This window comes from Fusarium oxysporum, chromosome 11, assembly GCF_000149955.1.
Source record: "Fusarium oxysporum f. sp. lycopersici 4287 chromosome 11, whole genome shotgun sequence".
In the NCBI taxonomy this organism is placed as follows: domain Eukaryota; kingdom Fungi; phylum Ascomycota; class Sordariomycetes; order Hypocreales; family Nectriaceae; genus Fusarium; species Fusarium oxysporum.
The window spans coordinates 1,743,540-1,761,490 of record NC_030996.1 but is presented as its reverse complement, the minus strand read 5'-3'; the positions used below and the strand labels follow the sequence as shown (position 1 = coordinate 1,761,490).

Here is a 17,951-nt window from a genome sequence, read left to right as displayed (position 1 = left end):
AGCATCCTTGTCTCATCGCCTGAATGGCATGGTCAAGAGGTAACACGGAGCACACTCTATAGGCAGTCAGAGTTGTTTATATGCTTTATATTGTCGAAACGTGCCATTTCTTGGACTTTCGTTCTCTGAAAACTGTACGTGATATTCCAGGCCATCAATTTTCATGGTTGTACATACAAGCGATAGCGGTTTAATGTACGCCAGCTTGTTTGCTCTCTTGCGAGAGGAGTCTCTATAGAGACTTAAGAGGAGCTATTTCTCTTGGCAGTATTGTAGTGCCTTTAATGGCCTTTTTTGGCACTTTTCGTTGGAAAAAGAGACCGTGGCATCGACAAGGCCATCTTAGCCTTTGAAAAGTACGATTTATCACTCGCCAGATACGTACTCTAGCACATTGGCAGATTGGGTAACACGAATGACAGCTTGTCTTTTGAGTACCCATGGATGCACTCCACTGTACTGCATATAGCTGGAGACCGTGCCTCATCGCAAAATGTTAGACCTTAAGGTTTGGCAAGCATGGGACCACCAGGCATGCCACAAGACTGCTGAGAACATCTTCAACAAGACAAAGAAATACTATTTCCATATTTTTCATCTCTAAATTTCATACTTCTTAGGGTTCTTTAGCAGTTTTACTTTTTGCATTAAAATGCACAGAGCGAAGAGATAATACAGTCTATGTACTTCTGCAAGCCACTTCATGTTTAACCAGAAATACCTAACTGTCAGTGGCCAACTCTTGGAAACTGTGTAACATGACAAACAACTAGACACAATTTTATGACGCCTCAACTTGATAAATTGTTTGTAGATGCATAGACGCGGGAACAGGCATGTTCTCACACAGAAACTAGTTATTTGTTTCGCTCGTTCCCCCTTTCTCTTCTTCCTCTCTTCATCGTCCTTGCTATCTTCAACATCAACTTCCACTACCAAACACTTCCTTTGCAGATACCCCCACTATCAGACCCCTGAGTTCTCATTATTACAGATACACTGAAATCATGGCTAGCGATTGTAGTCCCCAGGCTGAGATATGCTTCCAGCACCTGGCCCTTGCCAAGACCGTCTTTGAGAACTCCGAAACACTCCTCAGGCAACTCTTACAGCACCAGATGTTACGGGTAAAGGACGAACATATAGACCTCGACAGAGAAGTCAGAGGCATGGGAGCCAAGATCGCCGAGCTTCGAGAGACTGGGCAAGATGATAATGGACTTCTCACTCGTGTTAAAGAAATGGGAGAGAAGCTGAAGAGAATCACCCGGCAGCTCCCCAGGGAAGAACGGAAGAATCCTGTTGCATTTGATGATACAAAGCCGTTTATCGACGAGTTTATGACAAAGACCCGAAAGCACATGGAACTCATGCTCATGCACAACGAGAGAGAGAGGACACAATCTATTCCGAACCTTCCACCTTCTCCGGCCGCCAACGAAGACGATGATAACTACAACGACGCGCCATTCGATCTAGGCAATGATTCTCTCCCTTCTTCTCCTCGCCCTGCACTTCGCAGTCCGCCCAGCAGCAAGTGGACTAGCCCCGACAGCGCCGAAGACCGTCCATCTCCCAAGCGTCGTGCATATCGTCGTGAGATCACGACCGCAGAGATAGGTGAAGGGTTCACCAAGCAGAAGGTAACGGAGACACCGGCAGGAAGCGGTGAATGGTATGTCTTCCAGTGTCAAGAGCATGATTTGCCCTTCGATAGCCTTGTGCGGCCAGCGCAGGCCGCCGCGAGGCATGCCATAGCGCATGGGCTCCATCCTACTCGCGCATCGGCCATTGAAGCCTTTGGCATCAGGATCGTTGGTTGCGACGCTGCCTTTGCAAAGTCGCACAATGATCGGGTCGTCATACAACCTAAGCGGAAGGCCGGGTGTCAAGTCAACAGTGCCATTGTTGACCGCGTGTATCGTCCTCGACATGACCGAGGCAATGACGGCGAGATGGCAGAGCGTGTTGGTGACGTGAATCCCTCCATTCCGCGACATGTCCCCGTCCGACGAGCAGCAGCGACGAGAAAACGGACGATTCTGCCACGGGATCCGGACGGCACTGAAAATCCCGCTGAGATTACCGCCAAGACGATCTACTGGATCAAGTGGCCAGACGATGGCATCTGCTATCCCGCCTACGTCCTGCCCTGGGAATCCTTCCCCCGATTTCGGAGCAAATACCTCGTGCCAGTTGACCGTGGACTGTTGGAGTCGGTAGATGAGTTACCGGCCTGCTATGACAAAGGCCATGGTTTCGCTGGTGTTTGGGCAGAGGGATACAAAGACGGTCAACGAAAGATGAACAAGAGACTATACCCCGTCATCTTCTTTACTCTTGAGAGGAGGTTCCCGTGGGAGTGTGAGACAGGTTGGGCTGCTGCTCATGATTTTCGCGTCTTTGACGGCGATAACGAAGACCCTCAGTTCAAGGCGTTGGTCGATCATTGGCTAGCGAGAGAGGATCGTCAGACTCCAGATGAGGAATTGATCAGATTGAGTCAGTTGACAACCTTAGATGTCTTTCTAATTCTAGGTTACTGATGATGGTGTATTAGAATTAATGTCACCGCCGCTAGATCGGGGATCATCAAGTAACTCGAGCAGCCACCCGAAATCAAGCCCAGAAGAGCCACCTGAGAACAGAAACATCGACGAAGAACTTAGAAAAGCTTTTTGTGGACTTGACCGAACGCTTGAGCAGTGATCAAGGGTCGAGCCGAGAAGAGTCACCCGACAGGGATGACGACGAAAGCGATATCGGAAACGCGGTGCTAGGAAATCTGATTCGAGACATACTAGAAGTTATCAGTCTCAGCGCAGGCCACAGCGCAAAGATACTGGGACGCATCATCGCACGCGCCCATGCCGCCAGACGACGGCACTCCTGCTGGCCGACCCAACCCTGATGAAGACGAGGATTCAGATATCTATGGTGACGATAAAGTTGGGCCGTTCCTCGATAAAAGTCCCATCAAAGAATCCGATACCGCATCCAGCAGGCACGACCCCAAAGAATCCTCCGTGAGGTCTCGGGAAATCTCCGATCTCATCGATGAAAGGACGACGATCCCCCCCTCGGATGACGAATACTCTCTGGGGGAGAATAACAGTCAGTACCAAATGAGTTCTCCTTCCTCGGAAGCCTCTTCACGTCAGAGAGCCGACGCCAATGGGGACGAGTAAGACGAGGAGGACAGTATAAGACTCGATGAGCCATCCACCGCGAAGAGAAGAGTTGGTTCCTCTGAACAGCGGGTGAGGCAGGCAGTGGCTAGTGCTGCTCATCAGACGAACGCTGTCTGGCGTGACCTTTTTCGCGAGTACTCTGAGGAGGCCGACGAGTTGTCATCTTAGGCGAGTTGCACTTGTCCGTGTATCTGGCTAGCTTGTTCTCGGGGTTATCCTCTTCTGTCTACTCTTTCTTGCCCTGTCTCTGCGTTTATCTTCCATCCTTTTGATATTCATTCTGGAATCTTTGGAATCCCATGACCATCCTCGCATCTGGCTTGCCTTATGGGTCTTGTCAACCCAGCCTGTCGCCTATTCTTTTTAAGGAAGGTTTTCAACGGCTTAGTTCAGAAAGTTTACATCTTCGTGCAATGAACCCACTGTCCTTATCGGTTTTTTTAGAGTATCTAGCACTGATAACTTCTTTCAAACCTACATCAAACCTAAAAGTCCGTCCATTGAAACAAGCATAAGATTAAGCTCAACACAAAGGTTAATGTTCGCAAAAACTGTACTGGATGCCAGACCAACTTTGCTCTGCATCACGCTGATAACTAGTCCTCTCGTCCATCAGCTTCAACCGATGCTCCTTCGCTTCCTCCAACGACATCGGCATCGTCGACTCATCAGCCTCATCTTGGACCATATTCACCAGCTCCTCCGGAAGGGGGTTACCACTCTCTGCCGCAGCTTTCAGAGCAGCATGCTCTGGCTCTCCTTCAGACACCATCTTTGCGACAGCGTTGGGAACATTCTTCGCACTACCCTCATTCAAGCCCCCGAATGCACTCTCCATCCACCAGTTCTTCTGCTGAGGCGGCACATTTCCCGTGTTTATAATCCTCGTCCTCGGATCGATAAGCCAAAGCGCTATGAAACGTCGATGTCCTGGTTTACTCTTGTCATCCAACTCCACGGGCGAAACCCTATGGTGGAAAACATTCGGGAACGCCAGTAATCTTCCCTGCTTCGTCTCGATCTTTCCATAACGCTGAAGACAATCCCCACCTCTCAGGTTGGTCCCATAAACTTGCTCCATCCAGCCAAAAGCATCCTGGCCGATATTCCAGTCCTCTTGGTAATAATCAGTCTGCATGCGGAATTGCAGATAACTGGGCTTTACGTTCTCTGAATCGAGGTAGTAAAGGGCTGTACCGACAATGTGCTCGTTCATTTGACCTTCTACATGCCACCCTCCTGCGGGAAATGTCGGTTTGTCGGGTGTGAGCTCGATGGAGGCCATTTTGACGATGACTTGGAGGTCCTTGAACCGTTCGCGCAATGACATTCCTGGCTTGACACCATAATCCCATGCTTTGAACTCAGGGGCCTCAGGTTGAACGGGCTCTCTGATCTCTTCCCAAGCATTTTTCTTGCGGGTATCATAAAGGAGCTCGCCATCTGCGTCTCTGATGACATCTTCATACTCAACTTCCCCTGCATCATGAGGCGTAAAGTCATCGATTCGCGGGGTCCAATTCTCCTCGTTTTCATCACTACAAGCGTTAGTGGACCTTTTCCCAGTCTCACTCCAGTGAATAGCCGTTACTCACTCGGGGTTTTCAGGGCGCGGGAAGCGAGCCTCAGTCCGGCCAGCGGAGACGATGTCCCAGTCTCTTACAAACGACACACTGTGATCCCAGGCGGGAAGAGCTCTTTCGATGAGTTTCTCAACCGTCTCATAAATATCACTATGCTTGGGATGCAGATTGTTGATGTAGCTCGTCAGCTTGACGCTTCCATCATCCATGAGCTTGACGTTGGACGGCAGCCACTGATAGGCATCGGACCAAAACAGTTTATGCGAATCACTACCATTCACCGCCCAGTTTATATGATAGCGATTATCGTAACCTGATGGGACGTCGGCTGGCTTTTTAGGTATGACTTCTCCTTTACCGCTCCATTTGTCGACTGCATCTTCAACGCCAACTACCTCGTCGCTAAATACACGAGAACGACCGTACACGAGAGGATAAAGAGAAGGGTGTACTAGGTTCTGGACCATGTCATTGGTTCGAGGATGCCAATCTGGGTTATCTTTCTGTTCTTCCTTAAGCTTCGCAAAGGCATTTCGAAGGCGTTCATGGAGGGTATCATCGATAAACGTATCTGATTTGATGACTGTTGCGTTTGCATCCAAAGCTGGTACGAGACCAGTCTTCTCGAAGAACTTGGCCTTGACACGAAGCTCTTTGATACACTGGAATAATAAGCGCGGAACGGAAGAAATGACTAAGCGTTCTCACATATTCGAGACATCCCCGATCTAAGATGTACTTGAGCCTGTCGGGTCCAGAACCAGCGCCGCTTCTGAATCCGGGGTTCATATGTTGCACAATCTCGTCATACAAAGGATCAACTGGAAGCGCAAGGGCTTCTTGAATCCATTTCTCCGCGATGGCTTCATCAAAGACCTTTGATCCAATGAGCTTCATTCTGCATTCGATGTTAGATTCACTCATTCATACCTTTACATGCCAGTCAGGCTTATCCGTCAATTGATTCATCACAATCATCATGGCAGCCTCCCGCACAAGCAACATATCAGATTCAGCCCCGACGGAGTTATAGTGAATTGCAGTTGGATAGATTTCGCCTTCATGGTGGTAGTTGTGATACCGAAGGTTCATACCGAGGCCCGGATAGCGGCCGAGTGTTGGAGGGTCAGGCTTCTTGTCAGAGAACATGGCGACGCGATAGGCTTGAGATATTTGAAGTTTTCGGTACAATTGATTTGGGGCAGACGCGCTGTTCTTATTTATACGCGATATCAGCATGCGTTTGGGGGCTAATATCCACATTCTTGCATGACTGGACGCGATAGAAAGCTGTTGGTTTAATCGGTTCACGAAAACCAATCGCGAAATCACGTGTGGAGGCGGGGGTATTTTAGGCAGCCCAGGCTGCCGTACTAGGATGAGATTATCGATAAGAGAGATATTCCAAACTTTGAGATAAGAACATATCGAGAGTACGTAGTAGAAAGATAGAAATTCTAAGTTTATTAAATAGAGACTATAGATTAAGCGCTCAAGGAATGGTGTGTACTGGCGGAAGTCTGGTTATCAAACCCTTTCGTTACCATGGATTGTCGTTCATGTATCACCGTACTTGGCCCATTTCAGCGGTATGGTTCTCGATGTTCTCTCTGGCTCATTTCACCAAGACAAGACTCAGCTGAATAGCTGTGATAGAAACAGATGTAACGGAAGCTTCCCAATAGTTTGCAATAGACTCAGCGAAATTTCCATGGACCATCGTCAAGTCTTGTTGAGATTTCAAGGTAATTTGTAGTCAAGACTACCCTACAGTAAACAAAAACAGCAAAATCTGTGCTAGCGTGGTGAGAATATTAGCGAACTCCCCGTGCACGACCCAGAAAAGCTTGTCCAGGTGCCAATGTTGATCACGCTCGTACCAAGCAAATTGTCGCCATTCTGAGTGACTAAAAGGCTCGGCACATCCGACCACGTCGTATCCTTTGAATCATGTGTCGCGTGCTCAATTACCAAGAGAAAACAATAGCTCAACTTTACGAGCTAAATCTGCCAGGTACACATTGAATTGGTCTGTTTTTGTCTTCTCGGTCGTCGACTCTCCGTCGGTTATGTAACGAGAAATTAGTGATCGTCAGATGTGACAGGGAACAAGGTGTTTCATGGCTTGTTCCAGCGGCATGACGGTGGAGTGGAGGTTGATCGTCTATCTCGCGTGCCGTGTACCGCCCAAGTACCAGCGCCTTTTCTCGGATCACGGAACACAAAGGAGGAAGCTATCAAAAGTCTATGAGATGGAGATGCTCGTATTGACGGAAATGATATTGACAACATGTTATGACCTTCACGGTTAGCAATGCCGAGCCATCTACCGTCGACATTGTCTGGAGGCTGGAACCTGGTGTTGGCCGAAAAAGGAGAAGAGGGCCCCGCTTGTCAATGCAGCCTTTGCAGATGAACTGCCGCCGTTGGAAAGGCTCTGATTCTTTTTTTATGACAGAAGCACGCTAGAAGGGTCGTGCTACGCCGACACGGGGACCCGCTGCGACTCTCAACTCCAACGAGTCAGCCCTGGGGGAATATACGATACGACCAGTTATATTGCCAGGGCCGTAAAAAGGGAGACGTCAAAGGATTCAAATTGCCAGAGCGTTCGTCCATCGGCGAGGATATGATGAAACTGTAGCTTGCAGCTTGTGAAGGAGGTATGCATCGCAACGGCCGATCCCGCAGCCAAACGGGTAATATGATGACGGATTATGAAGGGCTGAAGGATCTAGTTTATGCTTACTGTGCCAAGCATTCCATTTTTTATACTGTAACCGCGGTAGACAGGATTGATGATCCAATGCAATCCATCAAAGACGATCCCAATCGAAGATCGAAACAGGCTGAGAGTCGCAATGCCAGTAAATCAACCCCGCTCAAAGGAACACCCCAAATCAAGGCAATGGCTGTAAACGACTGATGCAGAGTGGTGGCGGTGCATGCAGATTACATCGGTTTCACGGTGCTAATACTCTTCAGCCCAGTAACTCTAAAGGATTCGGGATTCGTGCCACGCAGTAATTACCACAAACAGCCTGTCTACCCCACCCCGGAAGAGCATTATTACGGCCCCGGCGGCCCTTGACATGCACGCCATGGATGCCTGGGCGTTGTCGAGTGGCGTAGCGCAGCAGGGAAACACAAACAATACTCTCTAGGTTGTCAAGCCCATCAGCAGTGACTGCATGCTGATGTAGCTCGACCAAAAGAGATGCGCCATATTGCGCGATTCAGCCGGTCGATTTGTTCCGCCAACTGCACAACACTGCAGTGCACACCATGAGAGAGCTTCGACGGCCAAGCTTTTCTTTTCTCGGGTACAGTTTAGCCACGTTGCGACCCTGGGTTAGGTTTGGTTCCCTAGAAGAAACCATTGGCGGGGCTGTACCCTGCTAAAACGAGCCCCTAATAATCTGGCCGCCGAGGAGCTAATGAGCTACTTTAGGGAGGGCCATGCGTGCCACTGACCCCTGAACACGCGACCCCTTTCTTATTTGGCCTCGAGCCTCTCTTTGCTCTGCATGTTTTTTGATGGTGTCTACCCCACATTCTCCCGCTCATTGGAAAGGAAGGTGCAAATCGCCCAAGTCCAGACCAGCTTGTTCCATTGCGACACACGACACACACTCCCAAAGCCTACACCTCGGCCCTGTCATTAACTGTACTAAACTCTTTAGCTTGGGGGGAGACTTCTTGGCTCTGTTTTATTTCCATCATTTTCTTCATTTTTTCCCGATCCCTTCCTCCCTTCCCTTTTTTCCCTTTTTCCCTCCCCATTACAAATCTATAATAAACATCGTCGTTTCGTTCGCGCCGCCCGCCCTCCGTCCTTTCAACAATCAGCGAAGCGGCCACTGCGTCTGAGTCTCTTTTCAACGACAGACCGCGCAAGAGCCCAGGCAAGATGTGTTTCCTCCTCTCGGTATCCTATGTTTTTGGCGTCTTCTTCGTCTCGATAATTGCCAGCAAACTGCTACATCTGTGGACACATTTCTTCACGGTACCCGCTTCGGCTTTTATCCTGTACCTACCGACATTCTTCCTCTTCGACTTGTTAGCGATATGCATTGCGAGGCTGTTTTTGAGTCAGTCCAAGACACCGTGGGCTTGGATTGGGTGTCTGTTTGGTACCATAGCTACGTACGTTATTTCTCGGCGATCGATTGCGATGGCCCCCAATTTGAGATGAACATGCAAACTGACGTTTCGCGACTTGGCAGACTTATCTCGATCGGCGGCTCGGCGTCGCAGCTTGGATTCTTCGTTAAGACTGGTGGAGAGCTCGATTGGCGCGATGCGACAGCTTACGCTACAAGCAAGGAGGGTCTCAAGGTTCTTTTCAGCGGCAGCGAAGCCGTGATAGCATGTGGAATTGGTCTGCTCATTATCGCCATTCCCATCCATGGATTCTTCTACCGCGCATCCGGTGCTTTTATTGGCGCAATTGGCGACAACATCCTCTCAGGTTCGTCTCTGCGATACCGGCTGTTTTGGTCCGCCCGCTAACTTTTTGCTTCACCCGCTAGTCTACTCTTACTTCCGGAGCTTTCGCGTGCGAATTCCTGGTATCCAGCGCGGCAGATACTCTGCTCTCAAGAATGCCGATACCGATCTCGAATCGACCGATACATACTCGATGGACGAGGACTTTCGATCCAGCGCTGAAAACCCTTCGCGCGTGGGCGGAGAGAAGCTTGCCATCGTTCGAGGCAAGATTGCTCGATTCTTCGCGCGAATCCCATTCTTCTCGTGGCTGTGGAAAATTGCCCTCGCTCTTTTCCTCATGCTCACGCTGATTCTTCGACCTGCCAAGCCGTACGATTTTCTGTCAATTACGCTCCCTGTTTCGATGCTCGATGTTTTCGCTCCCGAGCCCGATTTCTGCCAAGCGCAGCGAAGCCTTATCCAGAACGCTTTCCCGTTCCCCGACTTGATCAGCAATTCGACATGGAAACAACCTGATGGCGATTACTTTAGGGGCTGGGCGCCTTTAGTCAACAAGGATATGAGCCCTCTTGGTGAGGCGTACCGAAACCACTCTGTCGACTGGTTGCCCGAGAAAGGAGAACTGCCTCGTGGCTTTTTCCGATTCGATCCCAAGCGCTTCAAGAACGGTTACCACGGTTCACTTAGCAAGGGCAGCACTATCATTTCCGAACACAAGTGCCCCCAGGTCTCGCTGCAAGAGAAGGATCCCTACTACAACCCCGTTCAGGACCCATTGAAGATCACTAACCTCGATACCGATATTCTGCCCACTCTCAAGGAAGCGCTTGGCAATGGCGATGTCAAGATCAAGCATGTTGTCTTCATCCTCATGGAGAGTCTGCGTCAAGACTTCTGGCCTCTGCAGCAAGGCTCCCATACTCACAGCCTGATCATGGATCTCAACAAGAGTCAGAAGGAGAAGGATGCGGCTAACGAACGATTGTCCTGGATGATGCCCCATATCGAGAAGATCACTGGCCTGAAGCAAGGATTCACCGACAAGAACGGCAAGCCGTACGCGAAGCCCAATTACACATGGCACGATCAAGCGGAGGAGGGTTTTGGTGGCATCAATGTCGCGACCGCCTACACAGCCGCCACAATGTCCACCAAGAGCTACTGCGCCAACCACTGCGGTGCTTACCCCATGCCCGTTGAGAAATTCGCCGAAGCCGACACCGACAGCTACCAGCCTTGCATTCCTCAGATTCTCAGCATGCTGAACAAGGTCAAGACCAACACATCCTCTGACGATGCTGATTTCCGCGATTTGCAATGGAAGACTGCTCTTTTCGAGGCCGAGATTGAGGAGTACGACCGTCAAGAGAAGTTCGATGCCAAGCTTGGCTTCCAACACATCATTACCAAGAAGCAGCTCGAGAACCACTGGCGCTTCAACGAGTCGGACGTCTTGGGCAAGAAGATCAACTACTTCGCCTACCCCGAGCCCATCCTTATGCCTCATCTTCAAGACTTCATCACAAACACGACCGCCAACAACCAGCGCATGTGGTTGACTCACTTCACCAGCACTACCCACCACGCTTGGGGTCTTCCCGAGGGCACTCCTTACTACGATTACGTTTCTCACACCGGCATGAACAATGTGCACGACAACTTCAACAAGTACTTGAACACCCTTCGTTGGCACGATGGCTGGATGGCTAGCTTGATGAACCTCCTCGACGACCAAGGTATCGCCAACGAGACCCTCGTCGTCTTTGCCGGTGATCACGGCCACTCTTTCAAGGACGACGGCGCTGGCAAGGAGGGCACGTATGAGAACCAGTTCATCTCCAACTACCGAGTTGGCCTGACCTTCCGACACCCCCACCTCCCCCGAGTCCAATACGACGCCAACACCACCACCATCTCTATCCTCCCAACCATCCTCGACCTCCTCATCAATAGCGGTTCCCTCAACGAGAAGGATACCCACATCGCTTCCGATCTCGTACAAGATTATGAAGGTCAATCCCTCATCCGACCCTACAAGAAGACCGACGGCGACCGACGAGCCTGGACTTTCTCCGTCGTCAACTCGGGCGCTGGCATGCTTGGCGTCACCTCCGCGGACGTCCCCTGGCGTCTGGTCATCCCCCTCAACAAAGTCATCGAGTACCGAGTCACCGACGCCGTCAACGATCCCATGGAGCTCAAACCCGTAGCTGCGTGGTCACCCGAAGAGCTCGAAACAGCAGTTCGTTCTGCCCTCGGCGACGAAGCTGCACAGTGGGCCAACGAAGCCATACCTATAGCCCAATGGTGGGTCCTGGAGCGCCAGCGTCTCTGGCGCTATCACTCTCTGTCCGCATAGACATGTCATTTTTTATATCTGCATCAACCGGCGTTTTTGGGAAACAACCTTTGCTTAAATTGTGTGTATCTTCAACACACATTGCATCATCAAGCATCACGACAGAACAACCCCAGCTTCTAATCCCCGGATGGATGAAGACGGGTCTCACTCTCGAATCTTGGAACAGCGAAAATAATAATCTCTTTTTCTTTTTTCGATATACTTTTCTCTTTGTCAAAAGGGCGACGATACGATGCGTGATAGAAGGGGAACGGGCCGGATAAAATATCCATGTCATCATTTTTCTTTTTATTGTTTTCTGGCTTGGCTCGGCTTGAATTGGCTTCATAACCAGGCTTGAACTTTATCTATTCGGAGTTTTCGGCGGAAGGGGGATGGGGACTGTGTTCACGGTCGCTATGGTATGGTCTTTTTTTGGGCATTGTTTCTTGAATCATTTGTGTATAGCGTCTAGAGGTTTCTTTTTGAACAAATGCATACTTGATTACCTTCTATTTCATTGTTCGTGATGTTATGCTTGGCCGCGTGACAGCGAAAGGCTGGTTGGTCAAGGGGTAAAGTTTACTGAGTTCAGGCCCGTATTTTCGCAAGTTAATCTTCACTGGGGGTAGGGATGTGACAGGTACTCCATGTAACGCTGTGAAACCAGGCGGTGAGGCGGTCTGCACCCCTATGTTCTGAAGGATTGATGTTTCGTCGCACTATGTATTGAAGATCCTTTGCAGTCCAATTTTGTGATACGGATTATTGAGACCTTGGGCCTGAGCGGGTTTCACTGGGAACACGAGCTGAGACTGCACTGACCACCTGAGGCTGCTGATGTTGTAGCAGATTGCTGACAGGAACGTCTTGGCGTTAGATCTTTGGCTTGAAGTATGATTGGCTGAGTTGTTGTGGTGTTGCGATGGTGAAGATATCAGATAAGGTTGTGAGATTAGCTCGGTTGCACGCTAAGTTATGGTGTTGATGGACAAGGATTACAACTATCCATCCATTCAATGTCTAAGGTTTGAAATGATAATTCTAGCCACTTGTTCAACCAGTATCTGAATCTAATTCGCTAAAAGTTCTTCTTGGTGCTTATCAACCCAAGCCTTGAACGTAGTAAGTTGTCTGCCCGTATACTTCCTAAAATTCATCGACGCCGCTTTATACGTCTCCGGCTCATACAAAATCGCCGGATCACGCCCAAGATATGCTAGCCTCTCAACAGCAGACTTCATCATACGCTCTGGAAAGCCCCTGGATCTGAGTTTCTCTCTGTGCTCATCGCTGTTGGCCTCTTTGATGCTGATATCCATACCCAGACCTTCACTGACAACTTTCCATGCTGCTCGCTGGGAAAGCAATTCTGGTCCGCATTGACATATGATTAACTCCCCTGAAGGGTATTGCAGCGACTCTTGCACCTGCGAGACCGCCGACGTCTTCGGGGGCGAGATAATCGAACGGTGCGTTGGGATGAGCCAACGCGAGCTGTCCCGACTTGACCTCCTCCCAATCTTCTAGCATCTGGATATTACTCGAGAAATATGCAGAATGTATGACAGTGTAAGCAAGGCCACTTTCAGCAAGCGCAAGTTCAGCCTTGCCATGAACAACATTTAGGATCTCCGCTGCCTCAGAAGATGGTTTTGGGCCCCCATTCTCTGTAACACAAAACGAAGAAAGCAGAACAGCATGCGTGATACCAGCCCTCTTCATAGCTTTGTGCGTTTCCAAACGGCCGTCTTCTGCTTCGAAGAGTATGTACGAAAATGCTACAGTTGCTCCTGATTCAGAAACGGCGCGCTGGACGGACTTGGGATCTGAGAGATCTGCCTGAACGCGAGTGAAGCTCAGTTTCTTCTCAAGTTCTGGTGTAAAGCCTGGGATGGGCTTTTTGGTGTTGCGCATGGCAAGTGTGACTTGTGCACCGCGCGATTGGGCTTCCAAGACTGCAGCACGACCAACTGCGCCTGTTGCGCCGAAGATGATGGCTTTGACTGAAGACATGATATGTGTTTCTAGTGTTGGATATACGAGGTGACTTGGTCAGTTGAGACTCAAGGGAGAGTATCTACTAGAGCTTATATAGTTATCCCTTCTAGGTTTTAACTTTAACGTCTCTTGGAATCGGCCTTTTTGTTATAACTATCGGTATTCTACATGGAGGCTAGTTTATAGAGAGAAGATGGGTCGGGATTTGCCAGAGCGGTTGAGTCGTCACAGACGTCAACCAATCGATGACTTAGGGTGAGCATGTCATATTCCTTGGGATTGCAGCGAGATGTCGGACAGCGAAAACTGTCCGAGAGGATGCGTTGCGTGCTTGGCCTTTGTGGAGTCGTCTACGTAATCGACTTGTGATTTCTCCTCATCTGACTTTGACAGAGGGGACTGTTGTGAAGTGGCTTTATGGCCTGAATACTCGATTTTGTCATAACATAGAGTTTCGGAGGAGTTTGCTAGCTCTTAAAATGATGGTTTGTTATCGGTAGAAAGTGAGTTTGCCAGGACAAGGCCGCGTTGCTGTGCTTATCAGCCAATCAACGATTATTCGAGTGTTATTCTATAATAGTTCGACATATATGTTTACAGTGTATGACCCTATCTACTTTCTTCCCGCATTTTCGGTTCTCTCTGCATCTTCAGCAACGAAACGAGTGTGAGCGCAGTTCTCATCGAGAATGTTGGGCATCGAATTTCGTCATGCACTTTTGCAACATGAGGGTATCGTGGCAATCAATGTCGGTATGAAACACTGTCTTGACCAGCTGTGAACACATCAACCAATTCGCAGATCAATAATATCGGATTCTCAGCCATGTTCCATCTCCATGCGAGATAAGATAACGGTGCTTTTGCTGCTTGAAACATGGACCAACAGAAGCAAAGTAAGCATTGAGGCTGCGTCACAAGAGCCTTGGCAAATGCTTGTTTCCAGCGGCTCAACCAGCTATCGATTTGTCCCTGACAGTCGTTGATCTTCAATCTTCATACATCATTCATGAGATCAGCATTATTCTCTTGCTACAACTCACGCTTCACCTTGATACCGACAAAGCTTCAGGCCCCCTCGGTTTTTAAACAGATTTTAATTACGATTTACCTCGTCAATGCTCAACCTTAGCTTCGCTGGACCCTCCATGCGGGGCCCTGTCATCTCCCGCGAGAGTTTGACCAGGGGGCATTTTCTCCCGCCTTCCAGGCTAGAAGCTTGATAGAACAATCTTTAAAGTAAAAAACAAGATATTCTGTAAAATCACAGGCTAACAGAGTAGACGAATGGAATAAATGGCGCAGAGGCGGTGCTGTATGCACTGCAATGCAGACAGATCTTTCCCGTGACGCTAAAAATTCCCTCGCTACTCTTATCCTTATCCACTGGGGGTCCCCTCCCCAATGTTATCAATTAAAAACAAGGGAGGATTTGGGATTATCGTCGCAAGTACCCAGCCTAAGAAATCAGGGGTAAATTGACAACAGTGCTTATTAGCGGCGTCTTTAGCGATCAAATTATGGCGAGGCCTCCTTTTAAATTATGAGCCCCCCTTTCTTCAACAATTCTTGATTTCATCTTTTTTACACAAAATCACTTTCAACCTCAATGAGTCCCTCCCTCGCTACGGAGACCACCAGATACAATGACTGCTCACCGTCAAGTGCGAGCGAAGATGAAGATGACGCGCCTGACCCGCTGAATCACCATGGAATCGATTTCAGTATACGAGGTGCGCGCATAGCCCCCTATTTTAAACGAGATTTCGGAAATGACGGAGAACTGATTGTGAGAAAACCAAAAGATACCATGAAGCGAGCGCTTCGAGCATCATCGCGTTTAGGAGATGGCGTTCGATATCAACAGCTTGGAATTTCGAATTCAAATGATTTGGAGACTCAGTCACCGCCTCTTGACCGTACTCAGTTCGACTTTAGCAGCCACCATGAAGGAGTCTCATTTTTCGGTCAAATTCGATCAACGGTCGTTGCGTCGAAACTCAATTGGCTCCTGGTTTTTGTACCGATTGGATTGGCGGCGCATTCGTTTCAGATCAACCCTCTTGCGATTTTCATGACGAATGCGATTGCTATTGTGCCGCTTTCTGTTATGTTGACGGAGGCGACGGAGCGTATTGCTGCTGATGCGGGAGATACTATCGGTGCGCTATTGAACATTACACTTGGAAACCTTGTTGAGTTGATTATCCTGTAGGTTCTCCTGTGAGATTATATGAGAGTTTTTGCTAATGTGATGCAGGGTGTGAGTTGAGATGAGATTGAGTTTCGGAGTGAGAACTGACTTTGATAGGGTTGCGCTGGTGAATAACCACATTCGCATCGTTCAAGCATCGATTTTAGGCAGTGTTCTCGTGAACCTACTTCTCATCTTGGGCTCTGCGCTTTTTGCAAGCAGTATGTCCAATATCGACCCTCACAGCAGCATGGAAGAGTCTGAGCTCCTGGCCGCTCTCCTCTTCGTCTCAGTCTTTGTCATTCTCATCCCGGTAAGTTCATTCATCCTCTCACTCATACAAACTACTGACTTGAACAGACCGCATTTGACTACACTTTCCATATGAAGGGAAAGAAGAGCGAAGCCGCATTGAGCATGAGCCGCGCTTCATCTCTTGTAGTCCTCGTCATCTACATCGTGTATTTCGCGTATGAGATGAGACCCAAGCATGTCGAAGCACCAGCAATTCCGTTACAACCACTGCACACAGAGCATCACCAACACCGACGAAATCAGGGTTCAACATCTCATAGTGCAAGACTTATTCGGTTTGCAGACCAGGAAGTTCCAACCCGTGCGCGGAGCACGACGCTTGATACGATGAGCGTAGCGGAAGCTGAGGAGGAGCGTGGGAAGAGGGAGACGTCTCGTGCTAGTTTGTCTCATCGATCGAGAGGGAACTCACGATCTCACTCGCGTTCTGGCTCGAGGACTGAGTTTCATGGTTCAGAGATGCGGGACCTTTCGGTTGGGAGTGCTCAGTCGAGAACTATCATGGAACGACCGGAAGTACCGGGTCATCCGTCGCATCCTTCTAGCACGAGCGGTACAGTAGCTGCTGTTACAGTTCTGTTTGTTTCGTCGGCCCTCATGTCGATGAACGCCGAGTTTCTCGTCAAGACGATTGACGATGTTACTCACGAAGGTGGTCTATCAGAAGCCCTGATCGGTCTTATCATTCTGCCGGTGGTTGGAAACATCGCGGAGTACGTGACCGTCGTCACTGTCGCCATGAGAAACAAGCTCGAGCTTGCTATTTCCGTCGCCGTCGGATCAGCGATTCAAATCGCACTTTGCGTCGCGCCATTGACGGTCTTGATAGCCTGGATGCTTGGTCGGGATCTTGAGATGGCGTTCAACGTCTTCGAAACCACGACATTGGTTGGGTCGGGTTTGTTGATCAACCTATTGATTCTTAGTCGTGCGGGCACTGCCATCAGAGCTATTGGCTTGAAAGGAGCTCTGATGTTTGCCTGCTATGTCATCATCGCGTAAGTTGCTTTTGGCCCATGAGTGGAAGCATTTGCTAACAGGTTACAGTCTTGGTGCGTACTATGAGCCGCATGGCAAGACCAAATAAAAGAAGAGGTGGAGAAAGGGACATACGATTATGATAATATCAAGACTTAGATTCATTGGGAATATAATTTTACTTCAATTTTTCAATTGCATTTACTCCAGACAAGATGTGGCTAACTCAAAAGTAAAGACAAGTTTTCATCCTCTGTCCTTCGGGTCTTAGCTGCGGATAAGACGAGTAGCTTACAACATGACACCATACTGTTGTTATAAAGGAATTTCATGCCCTTTCCCGACCATTGCACTGTCGAGACCTCCACCCTCGCCAGGGAGCCTTAGGCAGGTCCATAATCTTTTTTATCATGCTGAGAGTATACCCCATTCCTTGCGCCCTTTATGTCCAATCTCGAATATCACTCAGAAACCTTTCCAGAGAAAGGTTATACTTCTACCTTGTGAAGACTATGCTCTCATTGTTGTATAAGTGAAATGCAGTTATAACTGTTGTGCTCTTGCAAACACACCCAGACACACGAATCTTTGGATCTTGGTCTAAGATATGCGGTCAACCGCTGGTGATAAAGGGTTAGCAGTTCTATAGTTGCGGTACACTGTTTTGGCTTCGTACTCAATACGGACTCTATCCGCTTCATATGGTTCAGGATTTCTTAAGAGGAGATAATAGAATCGAGAGTCACAAGAGTGTATAGGCCTGCAGGGTCGCCAAATGATTTGCAACAGCATGGTAAGAGAAGGAATGAAGAATGACTTTGAAAAGATAGAATGATTGCACTGGTATGCTTGCCTTTGAGGTGTATTTATGCTTCAGGGAGTTGGTTGAGACAATG

General features: G+C 48.9%; 5 protein-coding genes across 7 annotated transcripts; 3 read left to right on the top strand and 2 right to left on the bottom strand.

The window, feature by feature from the left end:
- Positions 1-1,007: 1,007 nt before the first annotated feature.
- FOXG_20209 (uncharacterized protein) lies at positions 1,008-3,676 on the top strand (the record flags this gene model as incomplete). The annotated part of the gene is made up of 2 exons (XM_018400471.1): positions 1,008-2,502; positions 2,815-3,676. 2 exons carry the CDS (start codon positions 1,008-1,010, stop codon positions 3,186-3,188), a joined length of 1,869 nt encoding a protein of 622 aa, XP_018247503.1. The 3' UTR covers positions 3,189-3,676.
- Positions 3,576-6,071, bottom strand: FOXG_10027 (uncharacterized protein). The gene is made up of 4 exons (XM_018389269.1): positions 5,705-6,071; positions 5,483-5,650; positions 4,787-5,436; positions 3,576-4,729 (listed from the first exon to the last, which is right to left on the bottom strand). The coding sequence occupies exons 1-4, from the start codon at positions 6,035-6,037 to the stop codon at positions 3,727-3,729; spliced, it is 2,154 nt and encodes a 717-aa protein (XP_018247502.1). The 5' UTR covers positions 6,038-6,071; the 3' UTR covers positions 3,576-3,726.
- Positions 6,072-8,273: 2,202 nt separating this feature from the next.
- FOXG_10026 (uncharacterized protein) lies at positions 8,274-12,110 on the top strand. Of its 2 annotated transcripts, XM_018389267.1 has the most exons (3): positions 8,274-8,920; positions 9,001-9,245; positions 9,307-12,110. In XM_018389267.1, the coding sequence occupies exons 1-3, from the start codon at positions 8,685-8,687 to the stop codon at positions 11,583-11,585; spliced, it is 2,760 nt and encodes a 919-aa protein (XP_018247500.1). In that variant the 5' UTR covers positions 8,274-8,684; the 3' UTR covers positions 11,586-12,110. The 2 variants fall into 2 exon arrangements, with proteins under 2 accessions (XP_018247500.1, XP_018247501.1); XM_018389268.1 differs by lacking the exon at positions 8,274-8,920 and having other exon boundaries at positions 8,942-9,245.
- A 530-nt stretch (positions 12,111-12,640) lies between these two features.
- On the bottom strand, positions 12,641-13,583 carry FOXG_20208 (uncharacterized protein; the record flags this gene model as incomplete). Its single annotated transcript, XM_018400470.1, has 2 exons — positions 12,641-13,093; positions 13,137-13,583. 2 exons carry the CDS (start codon positions 13,581-13,583, stop codon positions 12,641-12,643), a joined length of 900 nt encoding a protein of 299 aa, XP_018247499.1.
- A 1,416-nt stretch (positions 13,584-14,999) lies between these two features.
- Positions 15,000-17,317, top strand: FOXG_10023 (uncharacterized protein). 2 transcript variants are annotated; one of them, XM_018389265.1, is made up of 5 exons: positions 15,000-15,301; positions 15,374-15,779; positions 15,880-16,075; positions 16,123-17,075; positions 17,125-17,317. In XM_018389265.1, the coding sequence occupies exons 1-5, from the start codon at positions 15,178-15,180 to the stop codon at positions 17,162-17,164; spliced, it is 1,719 nt and encodes a 572-aa protein (XP_018247497.1). In that variant the 5' UTR covers positions 15,000-15,177; the 3' UTR covers positions 17,165-17,317. The 2 variants fall into 2 exon arrangements, with proteins under 2 accessions (XP_018247497.1, XP_018247498.1); XM_018389266.1 differs by lacking the exons at positions 15,000-15,301; positions 15,374-15,779 and having other exon boundaries at positions 15,836-16,075.
- Positions 17,318-17,951: the final 634 nt, after the last annotated feature.

Excerpts from the sequence above, each read along its gene's own strand:
- FOXG_10023 (XM_018389265.1), top strand. The coding sequence starts at position 15,178 with ATGAGTCCCTCCCTCGCTACGGAGACCACCAGATACAATGACTGCTCA. Across the intron at positions 15,302-15,373 it reads AATCGATTTCAGTATACGAG|ATACCATGAAGCGAGCGCTT; the intron begins GTGCGCGCATAG and ends GAAAACCAAAAG. Across the intron at positions 16,076-16,122 it reads TCTTTGTCATTCTCATCCCG|ACCGCATTTGACTACACTTT; the intron begins GTAAGTTCATTC and ends TGACTTGAACAG.
- FOXG_10027 (XM_018389269.1), bottom strand. The coding sequence starts at position 6,037 with ATGTGGATATTAGCCCCCAAACGCATGCTGATATCGCGTATAAATAAG. Across the intron at positions 5,437-5,482 it reads ATCGGGGATGTCTCGAATAT|TGTATCAAAGAGCTTCGTGT; the intron begins GTGAGAACGCTT and ends TTATTATTCCAG. Across the intron at positions 4,730-4,786 it reads CCGCGCCCTGAAAACCCCGA|TGATGAAAACGAGGAGAATT; the intron begins GTGAGTAACGGC and ends TAACGCTTGTAG.
- FOXG_10026 (XM_018389267.1), top strand. The coding sequence starts at position 8,685 with ATGTGTTTCCTCCTCTCGGTATCCTATGTTTTTGGCGTCTTCTTCGTC. Across the intron at positions 8,921-9,000 it reads CTGTTTGGTACCATAGCTAC|ACTTATCTCGATCGGCGGCT; the intron begins GTACGTTATTTC and ends GCGACTTGGCAG. Across the intron at positions 9,246-9,306 it reads TGGCGACAACATCCTCTCAG|TCTACTCTTACTTCCGGAGC; the intron begins GTTCGTCTCTGC and ends TTCACCCGCTAG.